At 39.6% G+C, this 26,412-nt stretch overlaps 1 protein-coding gene across 2 annotated transcripts in view; it reads left to right on the top strand.

Annotated features, from left to right (window-relative positions):
- Nucleotides 1-452: 452 nt before the first annotated feature.
- Nucleotides 453-26,412, top strand: part of adamts3 (ADAM metallopeptidase with thrombospondin type 1 motif, 3) — a 278,467-nt gene continuing 252,507 nt past the window's right edge. For both annotated transcript variants that reach the window (XM_057832049.1, XM_057832048.1), the window contains exons 1-3: nucleotides 453-745; nucleotides 1,018-1,039; nucleotides 11,060-11,454. In XM_057832049.1, the coding sequence (XP_057688032.1) occupies nucleotides 683-745; nucleotides 1,018-1,039; nucleotides 11,060-11,454 (480 nt within the window). In that variant the 5' untranslated portion in view covers nucleotides 453-682. The remainder of the gene's footprint in view (nucleotides 746-1,017; nucleotides 1,040-11,059; nucleotides 11,455-26,412) is intronic.

The following is a 26,412-nucleotide window of genomic DNA, read 5'->3' as shown; positions in this document are numbered from 1 at the left end:
TCCATCCATCCATCCATCCATCCATCCATCCATCCATCCATCCATCCATCCATCCATCCATCCATCCATCCATCCATCTATAGATGATGAACTCATTCAAATTTACAGCAGAGGGATGATTGGACGTCTGTCATTGTCGCAGGCACTCAAAGTGTTCAATTAAATTCAAAGGACATTTTTAATTAATAAAAATGTAAATGTATTACTCGTTTTATGTATAATTTTTTAATGGTCCAGATTTTTTGTAGTCCTTCTCTGAAGTTGTGGAAGGCCCTGAAAGTTTTGACGTATGCTGTTCATTAGCTCGGTCCCAACTTGTGCTGGAGTGCGTGTGGGAAGTTCACGGGGTGGGTGGCTGAGCTTGGTGACGTCATGCACGCAGGGCTGTCCTTATTTGGTTTATTAGGCGGGGGCTCGGGGGCATCGCTAGCAGCAGGCAGGCAGGCAAGGAGGCAGGTCGCGCAGCTGTACAGCGGCCGAGACATGAGCAGCGTCGGACCCGCGGAAACTTTGCAGTGACCCAAAAGTCACCCAAAGTACACCCCAAAGAAAGTCACGCAACTCACACTCTTTGCACCATTTGCAAAAAAGACAGAAGAAGCGTTTTCCTGCACACTTTTTTCCCCATCTTTTTTGGGGGAGTAAAACTTGAATTCCTATCATTTCCCTGACGAGACTCGTGATGGCAGCGCTGTCACTCGCCTTCTTCGCGCTCTTGGGATTTATCGCGACTTCAGCCGGCAAGGTAAAAACTTAGTGTTTTGAGTATTTATTTTTAAAATCAAAAGAAATGGGCCTGACTGGAAGGGAGAGAAAAAAGTGGCGTGCACGTTTGACTCCTTTAAATGCGCGCACTGTGTGAGATGTTGACACACGCACGTGCGCGCGCCTTCTCTTTACACATACTACACACACTATGCTGTTACGTAACGCTTACAATCAAGCCATTTTGGTTGATTTACACCACGTGATTTGATTTGATGACTATTGTAGTAATCTGTCTTGTTTTTCTTGCAGGCTGGTGAAGATGATCGAGAAGGTGAGTGTCCCCCAAAATAGTGGGAGGGAATGGAAGAAATGAGAGGATTTCAAATTAGAAACCGTTTTTCTGATATCAGCGGTGAGCTGACGTTTGAAACTGTCACTAAAAACTGAATGAGAACTAAAAATAACGTCATACAGATAAGCTAACGAACAGATAGTTTTTCTAGAAGCACAGGATATAGTAATACAAACGGTGAAGCAGCAGATGTAGACAGTTAATATTACAGCAAATAAAGATATTTTTAAGCTAATTGGCCACTGTTGGTAGAGATAGATGTTCAATCCATTTGAAGTGGAAGGGATGATGGTTAATTAGCATGTTTCAGCACCATTTCAGTGGCACTGAAAAGTGAGGATTCTCATTTTCTAATTTATAATTTTTAAATTGTGAAAAAAACAAAAAACAAACTGTTTAATTTTTGTTGCTTTTTTGTACATATGCATACTTCAAATGCTTGTTCATTTATATTCAGCTAAAGTAAATTCAGAGGTCAAAAGGTTAACCCTTATAGGGCTAGGGACTATTTTTGGTCATTTAACAAACTATTTTAATATAACTATTCTCAGTACATATTTATGCTACAAGGTATTTGTTATTTATTAAAATAATGTATTTTAATATATTATTTTTCATAGACTCCATAACCTATTGACATGACACGGGAAACGTGGCCGATTTGTAGGAGACCTATTTTCAAAAACTTCAAATATTTTCAAAACCAAAGCTGCTACCGACCTAAAACCAAAACAGGCACCTACCTTAGCCATATATGAGTCTCCATGAGCAGTGGCATAAAAAAATTCAAAGTGGTTCCCTTATAAAATCCCAATTAATTATTTTTTTATATAAGTGTGACACAACTTAAAAAGGCTATAAAATTCTCAGATTTTACACTAGATGCACAAAAATCACCAAATGCAGAGATAATCACCTATATTTTCAGGATCAATATTTTTTACAATTTTTAAAAATTTATTTACTGCAAGTTTTCAACAGCTAATAAATCACTCAATTTAACATCAGAAACTTAATACTTGAGGAAAACATGCAGAATCAATTATAAATAATATGTAAATAGATTATTAATAAATTCTATATTAAATCACAACTTATTATAGAATAGAATAGCTCTTTATAATCATTACACACTATATATTGTCAGCGAATGAGGCTAGCGGCCCCCTGACATAAACAGAGCTTTTCTGGGGAAAATGAATGCTTAAATCCCCGAATTCTTCATAGATATGGACGTAAAACAATCTTGATTCTTGGTTAAAAGCAAAGAAACCGTGCAGTTAGCGTTTATTTTACGTACGTATATTGTTGAAGTGCAATGCTACTCTGTTAGCGAATGAGGCTAACGGCCACCTGGCATAAACAGCTTTTCTGGCGAAAATTCTTGTGAATAAATGCTTAAATCCCAGAATTCTTCATAGATATGGACGTAAAACAGTCTCGATTATTGGTTAAATGCAAAGAAACCGTGCAGTTGGCGTTTATTTTACATATATTGTCGAAGTACAATGCTACTCTGTTAGCGAATGTGGCTAGCGGCCGCCTGGCGTAAACAGAGGTTTTCTAGCAAAAAATCTTGTGAATAAATGCTTAAATCCCTAAATTCTTTATAGATATGGACGTAAAACAGCCTCGATTCTTGGTTAAAAGCAAAAAAAGCCTGCAGGTAGCATTTATTTCGCATAAATATTGCTAACTATGAGGCTAGTCAGTTACGAAAATTAGTTGCTTCCATGTGTAAACGAAGAAAATTCCCGCGAATAAATGCTTCAATCACGCATGTATTGTACGAAAAGTATATTTACCTTGAATCCTCGAACAAATCCTTCCTGAGACAATTCTTCCTGTTTGTATGTAGCACAGCTTTCGTAGTTCTTCAAAAATCCAAGCTTAAATCCGACATAAGCGTGTGCCGTCTTCGGCTATTACTAAATGAAGCTCAGCCCCCACTGATAAGGCGTTACGCAAAGAATGACGTAGTGTCACGTCATTAGTTAATGAAGTCTATGTTTTTTACTAATGAATATTTTGGTTACTAAAAACTAAATTAACTAGAAAATGCAATTTCTAATTTCACAGGTAAATTCCTGTCGGTTTTGGTTCACTTCCCAATAATATTGGTGCATTTACAGGTCATTTTCACCTGCTAGTTTTGGGTCACTTTCTGTTGATATTGTGGCAGTTAGAGAAGGTTTTCTGTTAAAAATAATGATAATTTTGTGGTTGTTGTATGTGCTATTCCAAATAAATGGATATATTGCAAATGTATGGGGAAGTTTTTGTTAAATTTTGGCAGAACTGTACGTTTCGCTGAAAGCTGGCTTTAACTTTTGTGTTCCTTGATTAAGTGAGTGTTTGTGTTGGGTAGGTTATGTGAATCAGACAAAAACTCAAGAAGTAGCAGTTTGAATATTTGAAATTTGATATATTTTTGCCTCTCGAAATGAACTTTTCCCCCAAAAAACTCATGTTTTTGACCCAAATGTTAATGATAGGAATGAAATGGAAAGACTTAGGTTGTAGGCTGAGTTGGTATACAGAATTTGTACCCAGAGAAAATCCACACAAGCAGTGGTAGTTGTTTTTTTTTTTTTTTTTTTTTTTTGTCTTCATCGACTCCGGTTGCACAAATACACACTTTTGGTCAGGCAGCGCTTAACTTGACAGGAAGCCCAAATCCCACCTCTGGATCCTCCACATCTGTTCTCCATCGTGAGGGTAAGCGAGGAGCTGAGCCTCTACACGGTACCCCCTTATCTCCCCCTAAACCACTTACGCGCACACTTGACCTCTTTCTGCCCACTTCCTGTTTCGCAACTTTTAGAAAGCACGTCACTCCCACCGCATGAAGTCGTCACCTCAGGACTCATATGGTCACAATTGCTCGAGTACTGCGTTCAAGGAGCGGAAACAAAAAGCGGAGTGGAAAAAAGCTCCATTCATTTCCAATGGCAAAAATGTTGAAATCCCATCCCACATCATTAGAAATCCAGTTTACATAATTTTAACCATTTTAAAAAATGAGGAAATCAAGGAGCACAAATGTTATCATCCAGTTTTGTGCAAAATTCTAAAATTCCATAAAAAATTGACAAAAACCTCCCTGTATTTCCAATGGCACATTCAACTTCCACAAAAAGGGTTGTCATTATTTTTGACCAAAAAAAAAAAAAACTTTAAATTTCAAAAACCTCAAATTTCCCCAAAATTAACAAGTGACCCAAAATGTATAGGAAGTGACTCAGGAATGCCCCAAAATCAATGGGAAGTAAACAGTTAACAGGAAGTGACCCGGAATTTTCCCGAAATCAAAAAACAAGTAACCATTAAACAAAAAGGTGACCCAGAAGTGCACTAAAATTAGCAGCAAGTGACCCAAACTGTACAAGAGGTGACCTGTAAATTCATTCCTATATTCCTGTCAAAAAATGACTCAAAATCAACAGAAATTGGCCTGTAAACACCCCAAAAACCTACTGGAAGTGACACGGGAATGTCCCAAAATTAAAAACAAGTGACCATTGAACAAAAAGTGACCCAGAAGTGCCAGCAAGTGACCCAAAATGTACAAGAGGTGACCTGGAAATGCCCAAAAATGACCAGAAAGTGACCCAGATTCAACAGAAAGTGAATGAGCTGTAAGCACCCCAAAAACCAACTGTAAGTGACCCGGATATGGCCCAAAGCAACAGAAAGTAACTGATGTACCTACATGAAGTGACCTGAATTCAACAGCAAATGATCCAAAGTGTACAGGAAGTAACCATGGAATGCCTTCAAAATGTAGACAAAATGTGACCCAAAAAGGTCCTAAGAGTAATGACCTGCAATTAACTCTTTGCTTGTAATTGGCAATGTTAGACGTCTAAGGGGCAGTTTACATGGCGACTCTGCGACACAAAGACGCAATGACTGAGTAGCGGAATGGCCTCGCGTGTATATAGTGTCGGTGAAGACGAAAAATTCTGAATCCTGCCTCCAAAGAGAAAGAATTCGATTGCGGGGGATTGAGGGGGGCTTGCTCCGCATGCATATCAAAGGCTCCCACGGCGCGAGACCTCGCCGATAACGTCAGCACTCATACACATCGCTTTGGGCGTACGCAGCGGTGCTACTTAACATTAAAAACAGCAAATATGGCGGAATGTCGATTTTAATTTACTGTGTAATATGTTGTAGTTGTAGTTCACCCCAAAACGCCATTTTATTTTTAAGTGAAATTTCGAAACATTATTTGTCCCACAGTTTTTGTCCAAATCACATCATTTTCACAAAAGATGTATACAGTTTTTGGCAAAAACGTACAGTTTGGCCCAAAATTTGCCAAAAACATACCCTTTCAATTCTAATGGGCAAAATTTCCCATTCATCTCCAATCACACAAAAACTTCTATTCACCTGAAATAACAGGAAGTGACCCCAAAATGCCCCCCCAAAACATGAAGTTACCTGATATCAACAAGATGTGACCCTGAAATGTCATCATAGCAACATGAAATGATCCTTAAATGCCCCCAATTCAACAGGAAGTGATGATTAAATGCCCAAAAATCAGCAGGAAGTGATGACGAAATGCCTCAAAATCAACAGAAGGTGACCCAATATACCAACCATTATACCAAAGCTACCATCGCATATTTGTCCAGAAATTGCAATTTCGCGTTGTTTCCTGTCCTTGTAATCATCAATTCATGTCACCTGTTATTGCCTGCTTGTCATGTCTGGCCAATCAGCTTCCACTCTACTTTTCTTGCTCACCAGCTGTATCACATCTTGTTACTTAGGTTACGTCTACACTAGGACGGATAATGGCCTTAAACGTGTAATTAGTTGGACTATACGGCATGTTCGCTACACTAGTATGCCTCTTATCCGGATTAATGTTACCCGCCACCTACGCGCCACCTAACATGGACTGCTGTCTCCGTACAACATTCAGATACTCAGGAAGAGACGTATTGCCGTCACTGTTTTTAGTGCGGCATGACAGAATCATAAAAAATGGAGGTGGACGATCACGACGTGGCATCATTAAAAATGGAGGTGGACGATCACGACGTGGCATTCCTGCTCCTTTTTTTTCCCACACATTTTTCTTGAACCTTCAATCTACGTCTCAATAATATGCTTCAATTCAGTGCCCATTTGGGGTCCTCCCGTAGCGGATGAGGTGGAGAAGAGCATTTTTTACAGAGCTCGTCTCCCGAGTTGTCTCCGATCAGCCAGCTGCTGGGCTGTTTCCTCCCAACTAAATGCCGACCGAACATGAGTACTGTATATAAAAATGCGTAGAGGAAAATTAAATCCTGAAAAGTGACCTGCGTGGTACCCCCAGTCAAAGAGGCGCGTGAAGAGTTTCTTCCCTAGACATTTCTGCTTGTCAAAACTGTTGCCACTTCCAGGATCGCCACCTTTATGCACAAGCAGTCCTGGTTGCTGCTTCCAGGAAATATACTCAGCGCCACACCATATGCGTCTATTTGTTATTTTCCAAGTGGTGAGAGCGCAACTGAGCATCGATTGTAACATCCCAAGTAATGATGTCAGGCTTCTGTTGTTACGGGCGATGACGTAACACATGAGGCTTCTCCTTTTTACGCATGCGTAATTTGCGCAAATGCAGGCGTACCTTGCAGAAGCGGGAAAGCCCTTAAATGCACCTTAAACGAAGTGTGGACAGGTATAAAAATAGTCAGCAAAATACCCTGGAGAAAATTATCTGTCCTATTGTAGCCTGACTCTCTTTAAGCTTCAGGCCATGTCTCCATGTACTGTAGCAGCGTATTTGGCAAAAATAAATTTTTATACGGTTTGGCCTATCATTTACACGCACACGCAGATTATTGGAGTTAAAAACTCCTTCAGAAGTGAAGATTTGCGAATTCTGCGTTTGTGACGCCATCATATGGACACTGATAACTGAAGATTACACAGTGGAAATGTTACTAACTGCGACAAACTTACATCCTTCATCACACAAGACCACTGTTTACATTTGGAGTAAATTAGACAGGTGCTTTTTTGCTTCCATTTATTTACAAGCTCTTGCAGTGCTTCATATTGAAGAGCACATGCTAAGGATGGGGGTATTATGGACAATTATTTTTCACACGTATTGTTATGAATGTTCATTCATTCATTCATTCATATACTTAAATTTGAATGAATGCGGTTGGCTGTGGAAACTTTTTTTAATCGACAAATGTGCTCGTGTAGACGTAATTATTTTGTTCCGACATATATGGGCAGGATCCTCGTTTAAAAAAAATTTTTTTTTTTTAAACTTGCTAGGTGTAGACATGGCCTGTCTTGTTGAGTCATTGCCCATGTCGTGCATGTTTCCTGTGTCCCAGTCCATGCCAATTTCTCGAGTAAGTTGATTTATTTCAAAGGGAAATTTTATTTTTGCTAACATGTTAATTAATAATCATTAACATGCTTTCTTTCATTGTATTATGTACTAAAGTAACACAAGCAATAAAAGCAGGTATGTGAATAATTATCAGTTAGCATGTTAGCAAAAATACCATTTCCCTTCAAAATAAATCAACTTACTCGAGAAATTGGCTTTTTGCTAACATGCTAATCGATAATCATTAACATGCCTGCTTTTATTGTATTAGGTACGAAAGTAACACAATAAAAGCAGGTATGTATATGATTATCGATAATCATTATCAATGATTATCAATTGTCAGGTCGAGATGACGAGGCGGACTCAGCTGTGGCGTTTCAGGCAAAAAAAACTTTCGAGGTTCTTCCGCTGGCATGCGGGGATGAGGAAAAGTTCAAACATAAAACGCTCTAATTAGAGGAAAAAGTCAAGACAACTAAGATCAAAAATTCAAACACAAAGCACTCCAAATGGAGGATAATACCTAGACAACTGTGAATGCTACAAAAAAAGGCTGATGTGAGCAACATGGGTTGTAAAAGAATTTGCCACAAGACAAGGGAGATGCAGGGAATAGGGAATAGGTGGAAACAACAGGTGATTAGGTGACAAGAGGAAGGGCAAGTGTACAGACACAAGGAGGGTGAAGCCTTCAAAATAAAACAGGAAACGACACGACACAACTCCCCCATGACGTGACATCAATTCTTCAAAATAAATCAACTGAAGGGAAATGGTATTTTTGCTAACATGCTAATTGATAATCATTAACATTCCTGCTTTTATTGTATTAGGTATGAAAGTAACACAATAAAAGCAGGTATGTTTATGATTATCGATAGTCATTATCAATTAGCGTGTCAGCAAAAATACCATTTCCCGTCAGTTGATTTATTTTGAAGAATCTAGTTGATTTTATTTTGATTATCATAAACATATCTGGTTTTATTGAATTAGGTACTAAAGTAACGTAAGCAATAAAAGCAGGTATATGTATGATTGTCGATTAGCATGTTAGCAAAAAAAAAAAAAAAAAAAACTGAACTCCGGTTAATTCCTGGGATTTACATGGGTAGCCCTTATGTGTGAAAGCAATTTCCCTGATTGGCTGACACTGAGATGACACGGAGATTTACCGGGTCGCGTCTTGGTGTAATGTCTGGATCTTACCCAGGACGCGGCATTTGTGAAAACAAAGCAGGCGTTAAACTCCCGGGTCACAGTGCGAATGCTGATGACGTAAATATCATTGCGGGTCAATCGTCAGTTCCTCTTTTGTCGCAGTAAGGTGAAAAGCGGTAAACAAACATTGCAACTATCAACATGGCAAACTGGAAATAGCAAATTTAGACTGGAAACAGAATGAAATTAAATTTCTACTGGATCGTACAGCTGAGGAAGAGACAGTCCATCTTTGGAAATGTTTGGTTTATTTTGTTGCCGATAGCGACTAAAACTGACGTAATGTCCAGATTATAAAAACCCACCAGCTGCCCTCCCCGCACAGAGTGCGCCAAGACGCCAACACGGGTAAATCAAGCTCCTTTCAGACATACAACCCGGGTTATTCCCTGGACATCTTCCCATGTCTCAAAGCCATGACACACGTAAATCCCGTGTCACTTTACACAGGGATTTACCAGGATATAAGTCTGAAAGGGGCTTTATTGGTGGTTTTAGGGCAATTGTTTCAGTTCTCATTGAAATAGTGGGGATGCTTGGCTTTAAGCATCCCTACAAAAATATACATTTTTGCTATGTCACAAAATGACAGCTTTTACAATTTTGAATTGGGAGGGCAGCCTTGAAAAAAGTGTTTGAGTTTCTCATTTCCAAATGACACGCTGTGGCCTAAAAATGCACATATTTAGTTTTTTGAAGCCCTTGAGAGCACACCTGATAAACATGTTTAAAAAAACAAGCAAATCTGATGACAGAGCACGTGGTCTTTGCCCCATAAAAGATCTTTGATGTTTTCAAAGCAGATGTGTTAGCGTCATCTTTCATTTTGGCAGACCTGTTCTGTTTTTTTCTTTGCTTTGTCATCTCGTGAATGTCATTTAATCAAAAACTTGCGTTGAATTCTCACCAAAAAGAGAGTAATTGAATGCATTCTTATTGTGGTTTTAGCATGTCTTTTCTTTACAAGCTTGTCATTTTTGCGCTTGTGTAATTTTAGCTAACACCAAAGACACCTGTTTAAATGACCTAACCTGCATAATTACAAGGTCTCCAAATAACCCCTTTTTCCATGCACATTTCAGCACAAAGGGGGCGCCTGTGAGTCTTTGAAACGTTTGATCAACTTTTATTATTATTATTGTTTTAATAGTAACTGTTTTAACTCATTGGCTGCCATTGACTAGGTACGGGGGGGGGGCAAATGTTGATTCATTCGCCCAGCCTAATTCAAATGGATTGGATGTCTAATGCAGTAATGGCATTGAAAGATGAGCACTCACAGCTAGTCCTAGGAGTTTATATGAATAGTATGTCTATTGTTGTCAATGGCAGGTGATCGGTTAATTTTGTGTCACTTTCCTGTTTATGGTACTTATGAGTCACTTCCTGTAAAATTTGAGGTATTCCGAGGTCAATTCATGTACATTTCCTGTTGATTTTAGGACAATTTCTGATCACCTCCTTTTCATCTTGGGTCATTTCCGGGTTACTTTCAGTTGTGGGTATTTCTGGGTCACTTCATGGTCATTGGTCACATTTTGGGGCATTCCAGGGTCACTTTCTGTACATTTTTTGATCATTCCCAGTTTTTTGGGCGGCAGTACCGGGGGCACATGTTGTTGATTTTTGAAAACTTACGCATTACTGAGTAGCCTTTTGAGAAAAATGTACTTCTAGGAGTAGTTTTACCATGCCATATTTTCTACTTGATTATATTTGTGAAGAAACCCTACTCTTAATTCGCTACTTTTTCCTCTTTATTAATTTATTAATAGACATTATTTTTTGCCAGAGATGCCAAATGTTGCTCTACCAGTTTCCCCAATGAGACGTCACAACAATAATCACGTGACTCCACGATACCAATCGGACACAAGAATACAGTCACATGACCACACACAAGCTTGCAGCTGGAAGTCCTATGATTACGCCGGAATGTTCAATCACGTGGCATCTTCAAGCAACATAAAAATTAAACTATTTGACATAGACCACGGAAAACTGGATATATGAATTTTTTAATTTCATGTATGAAATTTTTTCTCCACTAGAGGGCACTCATGCTCTTTAGACAGGCAATGTTTCATTTCTGTAGATTTTTCTAGTTGGAATTTGATGATTTTTTTTCTAATATGGTCATGTAATAATCATTGTACATCAGTACAGTATGATAAAAACAGTTTATATCGATGACGTACTGAGAAAAATAAATAGCAATGTTTAAACTAAATGTCCGACATTGTAAGCAGTTACTCCCAATGTTACGCCATTCTTTTCACCGACTACTTTTTTTTTTTTTTTTTACTGTACTTGAGAATATTTTATAACCTTTCGTTGATTTTGGGCAGTTTCTGATGATTTTGAGTCGTTTCCATTTTCGGTCATTTTCTGTTTATTTACCAGTGTGGTGATTTGTATTGCAGTTCAACTGTCACGGCGTCTGAAGGAATACGGGCTGGTCACCCCCTTCAGCACTGACGCCCACGGACGCTTTCTATCACACTTGTTGTCGGCCACTCACAAGCAGCGGGTCAGGAGGGAAGCGTCCGATGAAGTCGCGCCGGATCAGAGGCTCTTCTTTAACATCAGCGCCTTCGGAAAGGAGTTCCACCTGCGACTGCGGCCCAACAGCAGATTGGTGGCTCCAGGGGCTACAGTGGAGTGGCATGATGACCCGGGGAGCGTTGAGGGACATTCCTTAGCGCCCGCCGACAACGGGACGGGCAGGATAAACTCGTTGAAGACGGACTGCGCCTTTGTGGGCGACATCACGGACGTCCCAGGAGCCTCGGTTGCCATTAACAACTGCGACGGTCTGGTAAGTTCGCCGTTCAACGACCTCGTCGACGGGCGTCCGGAAGGCAGGGCTTTTCTTTACGTCAGCGTTTTTACGGCGTATTGTTCCGAAGGGGCTTTTTATTCCAACGTTTGTTACGCTTGAGTGGCCGTTAATCGATGAAGGCCTCTGAAGCGCCCCTTCCCAACATAAAACAGGAGTGGGCTTTTGTGCGCTCGGGCCAACCGGACCTCCCCATCAACTCTCGTAAAACAGTCAAGTGGTATTTAGGGAATGAATGACCCGCACCCGAGATTCCATTCGTGATGCCCTACATTTAAGGGTGCTTCCTTCAAAAATCCAAGTCCTGTACTTATTTTGCTTTCAGTACTAGTTTGTCTTCTTTTTGAAAAAACAAAACAATCTGTAGTTTGTTTATTTCTTTCAGAAACAGAACCATCTGTAGTTTGTCTTGTTTTGGGGAAACAAAGCCGTTTGTAGTTTTTAGGAAATTAAACCATTTGTAACTCATCTTTTCAGGAAACACAACCATCCTTATTTTTTTTTCTGAAATTAAAACAAACTTGGGTTTTGTTTCCTAGAAATAGACAACTGTAGTTTGTCTTATTTTTAGGATGCTAACCACGTATACTGTATTTCCTCTTTTTCAGAAACCAGACAATTTGTAGTTTGTCTTCTTTCCGAAACAAAACCATTTATAGTTTGTCTTTTATTTCTGTGGCGCAGTTGGTAGCTGGAGTTGTCATGGGACTGAAGGCTCAGTAGATCAATTCCCAGCTACAACTGCCCACTGTCGAAGTGCCCTTGAGCACTGAACCCTAATTTGCCCCCAATGGGTTGACAGCGCCTTGCATGGCAGCAGCACCATTGGTGTGTGAAAGAGTAAATGTGTGCTAATGTAAAGCGCTTTGGGCATTGTAACAATGTAGATTAATGCACTATATAAATACTGTCCACTGTCCATATTTCAGAAACAAAACCCAGCGATCGTTTGTCTTCTATTTCTGAAACAAAACCCAACTGTCGTTTGTCTTCTATTTCAGAAACTAAACCCAATTGACGCTTGTCTTCTGTTTCAGAAACTAAACCCAACTGTCGTTTGTCTTCTATTTCAGAAACAAAACCCAACTGTCGTTTCTCTTCTATTTCAGAAACAAAAACCAACTGTCGTTTCTCTTCTATTTCAGAAACAAAACCCAACTGTCGTTGGTCTTCTATTTCAGGAAGTAAACCCAATCGCTGTTTGTCTTCTGTTTCAGAAACTAAACCCAACTGTTGTTTGTCTTCTAATTCAGAAACAAAACCCAATTGTTGTTGGTCTTCTATTTCAGGAACTAAACCCAACTGTCGATGGTTTTCTACTTCAGAAACTAAACCCAACTGTTCTTTGTCTTCTATTTCGGAAACAAAACCCAACTGTTGTTGGTCATCTATTTCAGGAACTAAACCCAACTGTTCTTTGTCTTCCTTCAGAAACAAAACCATATGTAGTTTGTCTTCTATTTCAGAAACAAAACCCAACTGTCGTTGATTTTCTACTTCAGAAACTAAACCCAACTGTTCTTTGTCTTCTATTTTGGAAACAAAACCCAACTGTCTTTGGTCTTCTATTTCAGGAACTAAACCCAACTGTTTGTCTTCTTTCAGAAACAAAACCATCTGTAGTTTGTCTTCTATTTCAGAAACAAAACCCAACTGTCGTTTGTCCTCTGGTTCAGAAACTACACCCAACTGTCGTTTGTCTTCTATTTCAGAAACAAAACCATATGTAGTTTGTCTTCTATTTAGGAAAACTACACCCAACTGTCGTTTGTCTTCTGTTTCAGAAACTACACCCAACTGTGGTTTGTCTTCTATTTCAGAAACCCAACTGTCGTTTGTCATCTGTTTCAGAAAATAAACCCAACTTTGTCCCCCCAGAAACAAAAGGTTTTGTAGTTTCTCTTTTTCAGAAACAAAACCATCCGTAGTTTGTCTTGTTTTGGGGGGAAACAAAGCAGTTTCTTTTTTGGAAATTATACCATTAGTAGCTAGTCTTATTTTCAGGAATCAAAACAATTCTTCGTTTGTTTTCTTTAAAGGAAACAAAACCCAGTTGTAGTTTGTCTACAGCACTACAAAGCCGTCTGTAGTACTGCAGTGTTTTTTTTTTTTTTTTTTAAAGCATTTGTAATTTTACTTTGTGGACCCAAAAGCAGGGAGACCAGGTGGCTGTGACATCACTTAGCAAGTAGCTAAACTGCACTGTTGTTGTTTATGGAAAAATCAGAAAACATAGATACTATTAAATGCCTCCTATTCTAGAAGAGTAACACAACAATCTAACCTAAGTTTATTTTAACATTATTTCCTTCCAGCAATTTAAAAAGTGCCCGATCTTTTACTTTCACCACCGAAGCAGCTAGCTAGTCCACAGGACGCCACTCGTCTAAGAAGGTCGTAAACTGAAAAGGTTTTGCGCCATTAGGCAAATTTTCTTTTTAAGTTCCGCAGCCGACCAATAGGAAGGGATGGCGGCGGCAGATTTATGCTCTCTATAAAGATACCAGAATAAACCACATTCCTGCTGTGAGGAGATTCTCCGTCTTGTTAATGCAGGGAGCTTAAATCCCAGGCAACTACAGCTAAACAGTTGCATGCTCAAGTGCCATTGCCTCATTGAAGTCAGTTTAGCTAGTGCAGGGGTGTCAGTCATTTTTGTTATGGTTATAGTTATGTTTTCTTTTGGCAGGTTCTTTTGTCAGCCAACTTGTTTAATTATTTTAATTGTTTGGCTGCCATTAAGGGCGCTAGATGTCCAATCCATTCATTCACATACCCCCCCTCCCCCAGTCAAAATGGATTGGACATCTAGCGCTGTCAATAGCACTGAAAAATGAGCATTTGCAGCCAATCCTCTTTATTTATTTATTCATTTATTTTCATTTTGATAATTATTATTTAAATGTTTCAAACTTAAACGGGGGAACTCATGTATATATTGTTTCGTTTATATGAAAAAAGCGAATATTTTTAGTTTTGTATTTTATGTTGTCATGTTTTAAATAGCAAATCTTGTATATTTTATTTGTTTTTATATTTTATTTTTGCATTATGTATTTATTTTTTTATTTGGTAACACTGTATTTAACAGTGGCATCATGCGACTGTCATGACGCTGTCATGAGCATTAATGAATGCTTATGAGAGATGTCATGAAATGTCATCTGGAAAATTTTGTCACTAACTCCATTTATGTCCAGTCCGCATCTTTTACATTTCAAAAGTGACATATAATTGTTAAAGCAAAGGAAACTTACAAATGGTGGAAAACACTCAGGTGACTTGAAGTTCTGCTCTGAGACCCCCATTTTGGCCATCTTTCAAAATTGTCCGATATCCATGTGTGATACATCATTGGAAAGCTTAAAATCTCAATTTTCTGGGGGAAGAAAACTTTTGAACTGGAGGGCATTTAAAAAAGAGTTTTTTAAAAGGCAAAACCCTATCTGGAGGTGAGAGCACGCGAGAGCAGAATTACAGACGCCATGACTTTAACGAGATATTATCACGTACTTACCTTGTTTCGATCCAAAAACTCCATGTAGCATGTATCATCGAGTGCCAAGACACAGATGTGAATGGCCACAGCCGGATTTTTGGGGGATTTTATGGGTGAAACATGGTAATATAACAAGGGTCGCGATGCAGAAATCGCAGACATAAAGGAGTGGTCGAGATATTATTTTTCATATATTTACCCTTTTAAATGCCCCCCCCCCCCCCAATTTTCTTTGTTTGGATCCATTATTTATCATCTAACATATCGGGGAAAATGCGACAGTAACAAAAAAAAAATTAAATTAAGCCATAGTTATGAGGTAGATATCTGTGACTTATTTACAGACACCATTTTTGTAATTGTGACGTAATTTGTTTAAAAGTTCAAAATATGCGCGTGGATAATTTTTTTTTTAAACGAAATATTAAACATCAATTAATGATTCTAAGCTAAAAATGACAGACATTTTGAAAAATAAATATTCTTACCTTTATCTGTGCGACGTCTGTAAATGGGGGTTTCCAGGGTAAAACGGGCAAATTAAAAATAGTTCCGGGGCTTAATGCACCATGAATCTGCTATGGCAGCATATAGACATTTTGTTCTATCAAACATAACAGTTCTTTTGGCTTATTTTAAAGAAGGGTGCAAGAGCAGAAACTGCTTTTTCAGACTTGTCTGTGTTTTCCGCCAAATTTATTTATACAAATAGTGGGGCAGCACATGTAGACAGATAATATGACTGAATTTTTTAGAATTGAAACTCATTGGCTGCTTTGGCAGAGCTAGACTAGCTAGTGAGCGAGCTAGTCCTAGCCATCTGAACTGAGAGGTCTTGCAGTCGATGATCCTGTTTGAGTGCCATTGAGTTAATGACAATCTGTGTAATATGTCTGTGTTTGTTGGGCCAGATGTGGCTCTGCCCCGGGCCTCTGAAAATGCACACGAACCTCAAACCTTGAAATAAAAGTTGACTGTAAAATGGAACAAATTGAAAGCAGAAATGCAGCTTCCTAATAGGTAAATATCCCTGTGCCTTTTGTCTTTTACTGCCCACTCCAATTACCATTCCTCTTTAAGTCAGTGGCTGCAATTGATGGCCATAGACGTCCAATCCATTTGAAGTGGGAGGTTTTGCAGTGAATTAACGAATTTATGTTCAGCCACTGTCGGCCAGTGTTGTTAAAAAATATACAGCGTTATTTTTTCAGTAGTGAGTAATCTAATTAATTATTTTTCCCATCTTTGCAACACCGTTACCGAGGATGTGAAGGGGCATGTTACTACAATTTGGTTGAATGAAACGCAAGTTGTCTGATTTTGTTATTATTCCGATTTGTATTTATAATTTATTTGTTATGCTATGTGTAATTGCCACTTGTAATAGTACCAGCAGTATTTATTCAGCACTTAGTGTCGATTTTCAGGCTCTGGAACGAATTAATCGAATTATAATGTATTATGGGAAAATCCTATTCGACATACAACCATTTCAACTTACAAACAAGGTCCTGGAATGAACTGCACTACTTGACAGTTTTCCTCAGACGTACATCGAAATGTCATTTAGCTTAGCAATTGAAGGAGTAAGAGCCATTTTTCGGGTGTCCTCGGCACCAAACAGCATTTTATCACTCCGCTAGCACCTCTGCTATTGGACGTGCTCATAATGCTCACTGTCACTGGGAATGCACCTTACTGGGAGGTTCCGAATCGGCATCGTTCAAACTGAATTTCTCCAGCCTCCAGGGTCATCGAATATTCTGGAAGACGTTTGCGTACATGTGAGAAAGCACCATATTTTATTCCTGCCTTACCGTGAAAAAAAAAAAAGATAACCTTTAAAAGGTGGTCTTAAAGGTTCTTAAAAAATGCTTATGTTTGGACACGAAAAAGGTGTACGAATCCTGTGAATTGGAAGTCTATCGCTGCCAAAGGCAGTCAATGACTTAATTTTTTAAAAAATAGAAGCATTTGCTTAGTTTAAGTTTTGTAAGTTGTAATTTGACAAAGTTAGTGTGGCCAATGTAAAAACAGTTCATTTTTAAAGGCACTCTCGTTCATTGATCACAGTCAATGGCAGCCAATGTGTTCAGTTCAAGCGAAATTATGGATTTTGAGAACTACTCAAAAATAAACAAACAAACAAACAAATAAATACACAAATAAAGGCAGTTACACAAACTACTTGGAGTGAAATCACAAATGCATTAGAGTTGTGCATGACGTTATCACATTAGCTACTGTGAATCATGGCGGCGTTTTAATTAAATTTGCTAACGTTCATTTTCTATAAGCAGTAGACCGGTCCGGCGCATAATTACTATTTTTCAAAGTTTTTGAATTCCTCCTCCACAAGGCTATTTTTGTTCGTCTTTAGGTACAAGGCATCTGTATGAAGTTTGGTGCCATTCGGTACGTAATTACTGTCTGCGCCCTCCATAATTGTTTTTAACCTTTCGTGTTCTCACAATGAACCGACAAAGTGATCCGAAATGGTGGCTCATCGGTGGCCCTCTGGACAGGTTCTCCACCTCCTGTCTCCCCATACAAAGGGAAGCCAAGAGATACCTCCAAACGCTTCGCGATCCGTCGAATGCTCCGTTACGGGAGGCCGCCTGACAGACAGTCAAGGCTGTCATGGAGATCTGGATGAGGGCAGGAATTCCGGTACAGTGGATTAACAGCTGCATTCTAATCCTCAAGAAGCTCAACATTTAGTACCAAACTTGAACCCAAAGAAGGACACGCAAGGGTATAAGGACCAGGATGCCATATTGCAGAAAACCCTCGCCAAGGTATTCGACATCGGGACTCGGGATGCCCTTGAGACCATGAAGAACAAGGATGATCAAGAGTTCTACTGCAAACAGATCCAGGACATCTTCTCGTGCAGCATGGCATTAGAGGATATGTTCGATGCAGGAAAAGAAGCTTGGAAACGGAGTCCAGATAAGGAAGGAGAGCAGGGAAAGAGACGATAGGAGGAGAGTGAGGCCTGACAGGCAGGGACAGGCAAATGCCCTTCTCTCACTGGCCCTCTTCTCATCGCTCCTTTATGCAAGAGCATGGAATGAGTCCTCTCCCACTGCTGAGGCTCCTTCAAAGACCTGCATCTGCTTCAAGCCCTCAAGAGTTAACCGGACGACGAGCAATTGCTGCCTTCGAGTGACACCTTGGGTTCCTGTCGGAGTACTGGCATTCTTCGACCAGCACGTGTAATTTGAAGCGAAGTGGAAAACGATGATCCGGCTCCAAGGACCAAAGATGGATGTGGTCCGTCGGCACGTGTCTCACTCTAAGGACAGCTTTGCTACAGTCGATCAGTCCATCACGCGTCGATCTGCCATCATCTTGCAAATGGAGGACGGGAAAAAAACTGCACGCCAGCAATTCCTCCTGCAAGACCCAAGCTGTTGGAGGGAGGACGAGACCTTCAACACGATGGCATCACAAGCTGAGTTGCATGTCATGAATGATGCTGCGGAACGGGCCAATGCACTGATGGAGCAATATAACCCCACCCTGACAAAAGACGAAGAGCAGAAATAGCTGTGGCCCTGCGTCGTGTCAGAGCACCGGCGCCGATTGCCTGGAACGCCGACGAAGGTCTCACTATTGTCAACGACGACTCGTGTCATTTTGTTTGTGTGCTTGTAGGTCGTCAAACCGCGTATTTCTTTTTTCATTTTGTGTTACTAAATTGGTAGTATATCAGTTATCCCTCACCATGGGGGCAACGTCTAGAGAGCGGTCACTAGTGGACAAATTGAGAGCTTGGGCGCAGACACTAAATAAAGGACTATGAGCGTGAAATTGTGTGTAGTTGTTGTTGTCTAGGAAAGGAACAAATAGAATCTTGTGGCGCAGCAATTTTCCAGAGTTCATTTTTTTGTACCGGTCTAAAAAGTAGTGTTGCACCGATACCATTTTTTGGCCCCAATACGGATACCTGGCTGTGCAGTATTGGCCGATACCGATACCATACCGATACCACCCCGTTATATATATTATATATATATTTTTCCCCCAAAGAGCTATATAATTGGATGTAAAATCATTGCTATCAAGGCTTTGTCAGACTGTTGGTTAACTTTGCAAAATAGCAAAAACACTAGTACAAACAACTAGCCCAACAGTAAGAAAGTAAAAATAAATTCATAATAATAAACTCTGAATGAACTGAGTAAACTTTTTTTAAACCTCTCAAAGGCCAAACAGTGCAACCTTCATGAATTTATTGTCACATTCTGCTGCTGGTTAGATTGTGTTTTGTTCTTGGGCTGTTAGTGGGGGCGTTCCTGACGTCGCACCTGAATCCAATGCAGGCTCATCAACGCAGCATTTAAGCATGGGTGATCTCAGAGAAGGCTGCCGATCGCCATATGACATCTCGCACTATAGTCTCGCTACATTTGCTTGTTACGCCCCTGCATTGGTTTTTTTTCTGTTAGTGTGCTGCACTCGTTTGTAACCTCTACCTGTGCAGCTATTTGAGTGTTTTTATTTTGGCTTTTTGGCTTGCTGCCTATCTTCTTAGTAAACCTTCGAGTTTGTAGTATTAAGCTCCGTCGACCTGCTGTCACGGACTCCTTTTATTTTTTCTACTATCCCGCGATCGCATGTTTTTTGTCTGCAATCATTAAACCCTTGTACGTATCCCGCGCTTGTTGTCCGCTTCGATGTCCAACCTTGTTTCCGCATTTGCGGGCGCTAACAATTATAAGTAATAATAATTGATCACAGCATCCCGTCTCTCTATTAGCCTCCTTTTTTAGGGAGGGGGGAGTCCCTTATTTCTATTTCTGAAAGGTGGCAACCCTACTTTGGAAACAGTTCCCAAATTACTGCAGCATTTCTTTAAGTAAAAGACAAAGTAAAGTTGACGTAGTAAACTGACCAGAGATTGTTGCACCAGTCCAGCGCCCTTCCTCTGTATAGCAGTCCTGCTCTTGCAGGCTCAAACTCGTTGTGTTCGTTCACGTTTCGTCTTCAAATGTTTTATCAGGTTCGAGGTATTGAAACTGGCCGATTTAACTCCACATCTCGAAACTTTCAGGCCGCAAATCTTGCATGCAGCCATTGATTTTAATCGACGGGATTTCTATTTTGAAATATTTCCCGACTGCCGCCATTTCTCCTGGTTTATTTTTCCTTCATATGAAAAAGCGGCCTTGCCATTGGTTAGGAGTGGCTATTGGCCCGTTCTCATTGGTCTGGAGCAGGCCAATAGCGATAGCTGCTTGGTGTTCACGTGTCATCACGCAACACAGAGACAGAGTGTAGTAAGCGCCAGGAGAAAAAAAGGCTGCGGTCAAATGTTATAATAATGGAAATGGTATCAGCGCCATCTTTGTTGGTACTCACCGATACCGATACCACTATTTCGGGCCGGATCGGCGCCCCCTGCCGATACCAGTATCGGTATCGGTGCATCTTTACTAAAAAGCAGTGTCAAAAAAACAAACAGTGATATCCTAGGAGCAAAATGTGCGAAACGGGCTCAGTTGCAGTATTCTTGAACCGAGGCAGGAGAACGCACTTCAGTGCTTCGGTGGGAGTGTTGGTGTATATCATGGGAGGGGAAGCGAGGAGAGCGGAGGAGGAACTTCTGCTTTTCAAATTGGGTTGTAGCATTTTGATAGCCGAGGTCATTTGCGTGGATTTGCTTGGACAGCTGTGACACGTACGGACGTTCTGAGAAGTTATTTAATGAGCTACAATTTCACTCATTGACGGCGCTAGACGTCCATAAATTTGAAGTGGGAGGTTGGCAAGCGTTCATTCGCTGCCACACTTCAAATGGATTGGACGTCCAGTGTCGTCAGTGGCAGCCACTGAGTAAATAGTTGACAAAAAAATAGTAAAATCTTTTACAAATCAAAGATAAAAGCTATTTGGGTCAATTGTATATTTATTTATTTTTTTTGTGGGAGGGTGGGTGTTTTTAGGACAACAGAGTGGACACTAACATTGGGGACATTTTGTGCTAAAGTTAGCCCTCGGCCTAGCTTTCCCAGCATAATAGCTAACATGACTGGATACTTGAAAAGAATATCATTTTACAACTAACCTTTTGAAATGATTCAATTCTATTAATTTCTTTGATACACAGTATAGCTTTAACAGAGTGGACATGACCAACCAAACCAACCAAACTGATTGTACTTCATAAAACTGCAAATCTGATTTTTAAAGGAGGTAAAAAGAAAAAAAATCCTGACCACAGTTTAATTTTTCAGCACTGATATGATGTTATCGCAGAAGAGTGATGTCATTAATAAATGGGGTGTTTTCTTAAAGGGACACTAACACACCAGAGTGGACAGTGATACTGAGGACGAACAGATTAATTTTTTAAAGTTAAATTATGTATTTTAATTTAAAAACAACACACAATTAAGGATCGTTTATGCAGGACAATAAAATCATAATAATTTTAAAATAAAAAATAGAATTTAGGAATTCCTAATACATGGCAATTGATAATACACACACACACACAAAAAAAAAGTTGAATGAGTATTTGTGTAACTTTAGTGAAAATACACCTTCATTTATACAGTGGTACATCTACTTACGAATGTCTTTTCAGGTTAAGACAGGCCTCAACGGAAAAATATTGACTCTTGTTAAAAAAGAAATTTCAGTATATGAAAGGCAAAAATACAGTATGGCTAGTACTCACAGCTCCCAGATTTTACTGAACGTAACATACAGTGGGGCAAATAAGTATTTAGTCAACCACCAATTGTGCAAGTTCTCCTACTTGAAAAGATTAGAGAGGCCTGTAATTGTCAACATGGGTAAACCTCAACCATGAGAGACAGAATGTGGAAAAAAAACAGAAAATCACATTGTTTGAGTTATAATGAATTAATTTCCAAATTAGGGTGGAAAATAAGTATTTGGTCACCTACAAACAAGCAAGGTTTCTGGTTGTCAAAGAGGTCTAACTTCTTCTAACGATGTATAACGAAGCTCAACTCGTTACCTGTATTAATGGCACCTGTTTTAACTAATTATTGGTATAAAAGACACCTGTCCATAATCTCAGTCAGTCACACTCCAAACTCCACTATGACCAAGACCAAAGAGCTGTTGAAGGACACCAGTGACAAAATTGTAGGCCTGCACCAGGCTGGGAAGACTGAATCTGCAATAGGTAAAATGCTTGGTGTAAAGAAATCAACTGTAGGAGCAATTATTAGAAAATGGAAGACATACAAGACCACTGATAATCTCCCTCGATTTGGGGCTCCATGCAAGATCTCACCCCGTGGCGTCAAAATGATAACAAGAATGGTGAGCAAAAATCCCAGAACCACACGGGGAGACCTAGTGAATGACCTACAGAGAGCTGGGACCACAGTAACAAAGGCTACTGTCAGTAACACAATGCGGCGCCAGGGACTCAAATCCTGCACTGCCAGACGTGTCCCCCTGCTGAAGCCAGTACACGTCCAGGCCCGTCTGCGGTTTGCTAGACAGCATTTGGATGATCCAGAAGAGGACCTGGAGAATGTGTTATGGTCAGATGAAACCAAAATAGAACTTTTTGGTGGAAACACAGGTTCTCGTGTTTGGAGGAGAAAGAATACTGAATTGCATCCGAAGAACACCATACCCACTGTGAAGCATGGGGGTGGAAACATCATGCTTTGGGGCTGTTTTTATTGCAAAGGGACCACGACGACTGATCTGTGTAAAGGAAAGAATGAATGGGGCCATGTATCGAGAGATTTTGAGTGAAAATCTCCTTCCATCAGCAAGGGCATTGAAGATGAGACGTGGATGGGTCTTTCAGCATGACAATGATCCGAAAGCACACAGCCAGGCCAACAAAGGAGTGGCTTCGTAAGAAGCATTTCAAGGTCCTGGAGTGGCCTAGCCAGTTTCTAGATCTCAACCCCATAGAAAATCTGTGGAGGGAGTTGAAAGTCCGTGTTGCCCAACGACAGCCCCAAAACATCACTGCTCTAGAGGAGATCTGCATGGAGGAATGGGCCAAAATACCAGCAACAGTGTGTGAAAAGCTTGTAAAGAGTTACAGAAAACGTTTGGCCTCCATTATTGCCAACAAAGGGTACATAACAAAGTATTGAGATGAACTTTTGGTATTGACCAAATACTTATTTTCCACCATGATTTGCAAATAAATTCTTTAAAAATCAAACAATGTGATTTTCTGTTTTTTACCCCACATTCTTCCCTCATGGTTGAAGTTTACCCATGTTGTCAATGACAGGCCTCTCTAATATTTTCAAGTGGGAGAACTTGCACAATTAGTGGTTGACTAAATACTTATTTGCCCCACTGTAGCTGCTCTGCCATGTGCTATTGCCTTGCATTCCTGGTATCCAATTGGCTAAGCGGGACCTCTGTTTTATGTACGTGTGTATTCCAGTGTCCTCTTCATTTGTCCCTCGCGTTCCGACAGCTTTACATGAGTGTATTAACTTTTATTCTCTATTCTCTACTCTATTATTGGTTTATTACATTATGCACAATCCTGAATTTATTTTAATTGTGCAATAATCTAAATGTAACATGTATATGATACATATTTTGATGCATTTTTATGAATTGTAAAAATTTATGCATGAATTTTGGGGGGCTTGGAACGGATTAGGGCATTACATGGGAAACGCGTCTCTACTTCTCTACTTCTTCTCTACTTCCAGAACCAATTAATTTCTCAAAGTAGAGGTACTACTGTACTGTGGACACAAATGGTACCCTATAAAAATTACCCAGTAATAATTTTAATGTCAATGCATTGACTATAATGGGAACGTCGCCCCTACCAACATGGCAGCCATGGGCCATATTGGTAGGGGCAATGAAAGGTTTTTTCATGATTCTGCTGTGAATTGAAATTATCGCTCGTTCTCATCAAATCTATTTGAAGAGCGATTGTGACAGCTAATGAACATTCATTCATTGCTGCCAACCCTCCCACTTCAAAAACCAAAACTTGACACTCCTTTTCACTCATTAGTTTATCACCACAATAGACATCCGATCCATTTGAAGTTGGAAAAAATGTGCAATAATTTAGCATTGGAAGAAAAAAAAAATTTTTTTTCAAAACACGTGGCCGATACCACACAATCGGGTGTCGGAATCGGGATGTGGAGCCAACAAATGTGATCGGTGCAACTCTAGTTACAACAATTGTACAGTATTAATCCCATAAACGAATTGATATGATGAGTTACATGAATCCACACTTTAACTTGCTTTGTAGAGCGCAGCGTTATTCGCTTCCTCTTGTTGCATCAGTGCTGAAAATTGAGGCGTAGATAAATGCTTTGGAGGAAGCGTGTCACTCTTTGATGCGTCCTGTGCGAGGTGTGTGTTTTACGACGCCTTAATTATAGCCAGAAGTGCTTCCTGTGTCTGCTACCTCAGTAGCTGAGCGGCGGGCCGCGTGGCAAGCCGGCAGCCTGTAAAACGCTTGCATCTGATGCAACATGCCAACTCCTGAGCTGGGATTTTTCTTTGCTATAAAGCTCACCCACATATAAAATTTGTAATTTAATTCCGTACACTTTTTTGGCACCCTGCACAGCCCACACACTTTGACTGATTTACACCATTCCAACTTAGTTATTAGCAAGTGTTTGGTAAAGACATACCATTCTGCTCAAATTTTACAAATGTTCACATGCTTTTTTAATGGCGCATACAAACCTCAGAAAACGGTGTCCATTAACACTAGTTACTTTTCAATTCGGACCAACCCATTAACAAAAGAAATCTTTATTGGTTGTCATTGTTTTGGCCCAAAATCAACAGAAACTGAGCCGAAATTAGTGACAAGTAAAGCAACAAGTGACCTAAAATATACAGGAAGTGACCTCACATCACCAGAAAGTCACCAAAAATCAACAGAAATTATAAATGCCTACACGGTAATTGACATTTTGATCTCTAAGGTTCTATGAATTTGTCGTTAAGGGCAGTATTGTTTATTTTGACCAATTACGTAATAGCATAGCCTAACATTTGTTTGAAATTCTAAATGAGGTTAAAAACCTCTTAATATAGAACACATTAGAAAGCCTTTATTGTCATTTTACACACTAGATTTAAAGCTTTGCCATAATGTGCACCACATAGAACAAAACAAAATGTGGAGGCACAACAAAGCTAATTAAAGAAAAAAAACAGGTTACAGTGTACACAGATTAGGAATAAAGTGAATAAGTGACTGGCAGCAAGTGGTGATGTAGTGGTAATATAACAGTACATATATGACAATTTACAGTACTCAGGAGGCAGGTGGATGACTTGGTATGTGTATAGATATTGATGTAACAGTGCAAAATGCTACAATGTGACTGTGGAAATTTTCATATGGAGTACTAAGATTTTGCAGTACCCAGATGTCTGAGAACATATTATTCAATGAGATGCATGTGACAATGTTGTGGCTTTAGCTGTGCAATAACCGTGACATTTCAGTGCACTTGAGTATAGTGACAACTCTTAGAAAGAAAATCTGTGTCTGCTTTTGATTTCAGTTCTTGTAAATATAGTAAAAAACCATAGGAAGTGACCTGAAACCAACAGGAAGTAACATATAAATCCCCACAATCTCTACAGAAAGTGACCAACGTACATTAGGTGACACTGGAATGCTCCTAAATGATTAGCAAATGTCTCCAATGAACAGAAAGTGACCCACAATTAATAGAGAGTAAGGGTGTGTACTGTGTAGTGCCTCATATCTGGCAATACGATTCATGTCACGATTCGATTCGATCCCGATTAATCCTGGTACTACACTTGAAGACACTTATTGTGATATTTGTGTATAACTTTGGAAAAAAACAAACCATAATGGGCATTAGTACATTTATATCAATTTATTCCTGAAACCTCATCCAGCTCAAGATGAAATATTTTGTTTTATGTTTTGAACAATATATGGCTTTCATTATAACATTTTCTGAATTTAGTAAAACCTGTTTAAATACAGGACTCTAAATACTCAATGGTGCCGTTTTTGCAGTCAAAGCCAAAATGTGCCCAAATTTCAGATTTAAAAGGACTAATCCAAGTAACCACTAGAGGAAGACGTACACTAATCTCTACTCAGATTAGTGTAATGTTCTTGTTACTTCCGCAGACTGCAAGGCAATGCTGCATCGCTACTACTACTGGACGGGAGTAGATGTGCAGCTACTACCAAAAACACACCTGTAAGGATCGATACAGACAGATTTTGAATCGTTATGAAAATTGCGTGACGTAATATCACGATATATCTTGATTTTTTTTTTTTTTTTAACACGACGAATAGAAAGTGTCCCAGAAATTCCCTACAATCAACAGGTGACTAACGTACACGAAGTGACCTAAGAATACCCCAAAATAGTCAGTGCCCAAAATCAACAACGACTGACCAATGTACAGTAAGAGACAGTCAA

This window comes from Corythoichthys intestinalis, chromosome 3 (genome assembly GCF_030265065.1).
Source record: "Corythoichthys intestinalis isolate RoL2023-P3 chromosome 3, ASM3026506v1, whole genome shotgun sequence".
NCBI lineage: Eukaryota > Metazoa > Chordata > Actinopteri > Syngnathiformes > Syngnathidae > Corythoichthys > Corythoichthys intestinalis.
Note: the sequence above shows the minus strand (reverse complement) of the source record. Positions and strands in the feature narration are given on the sequence as shown.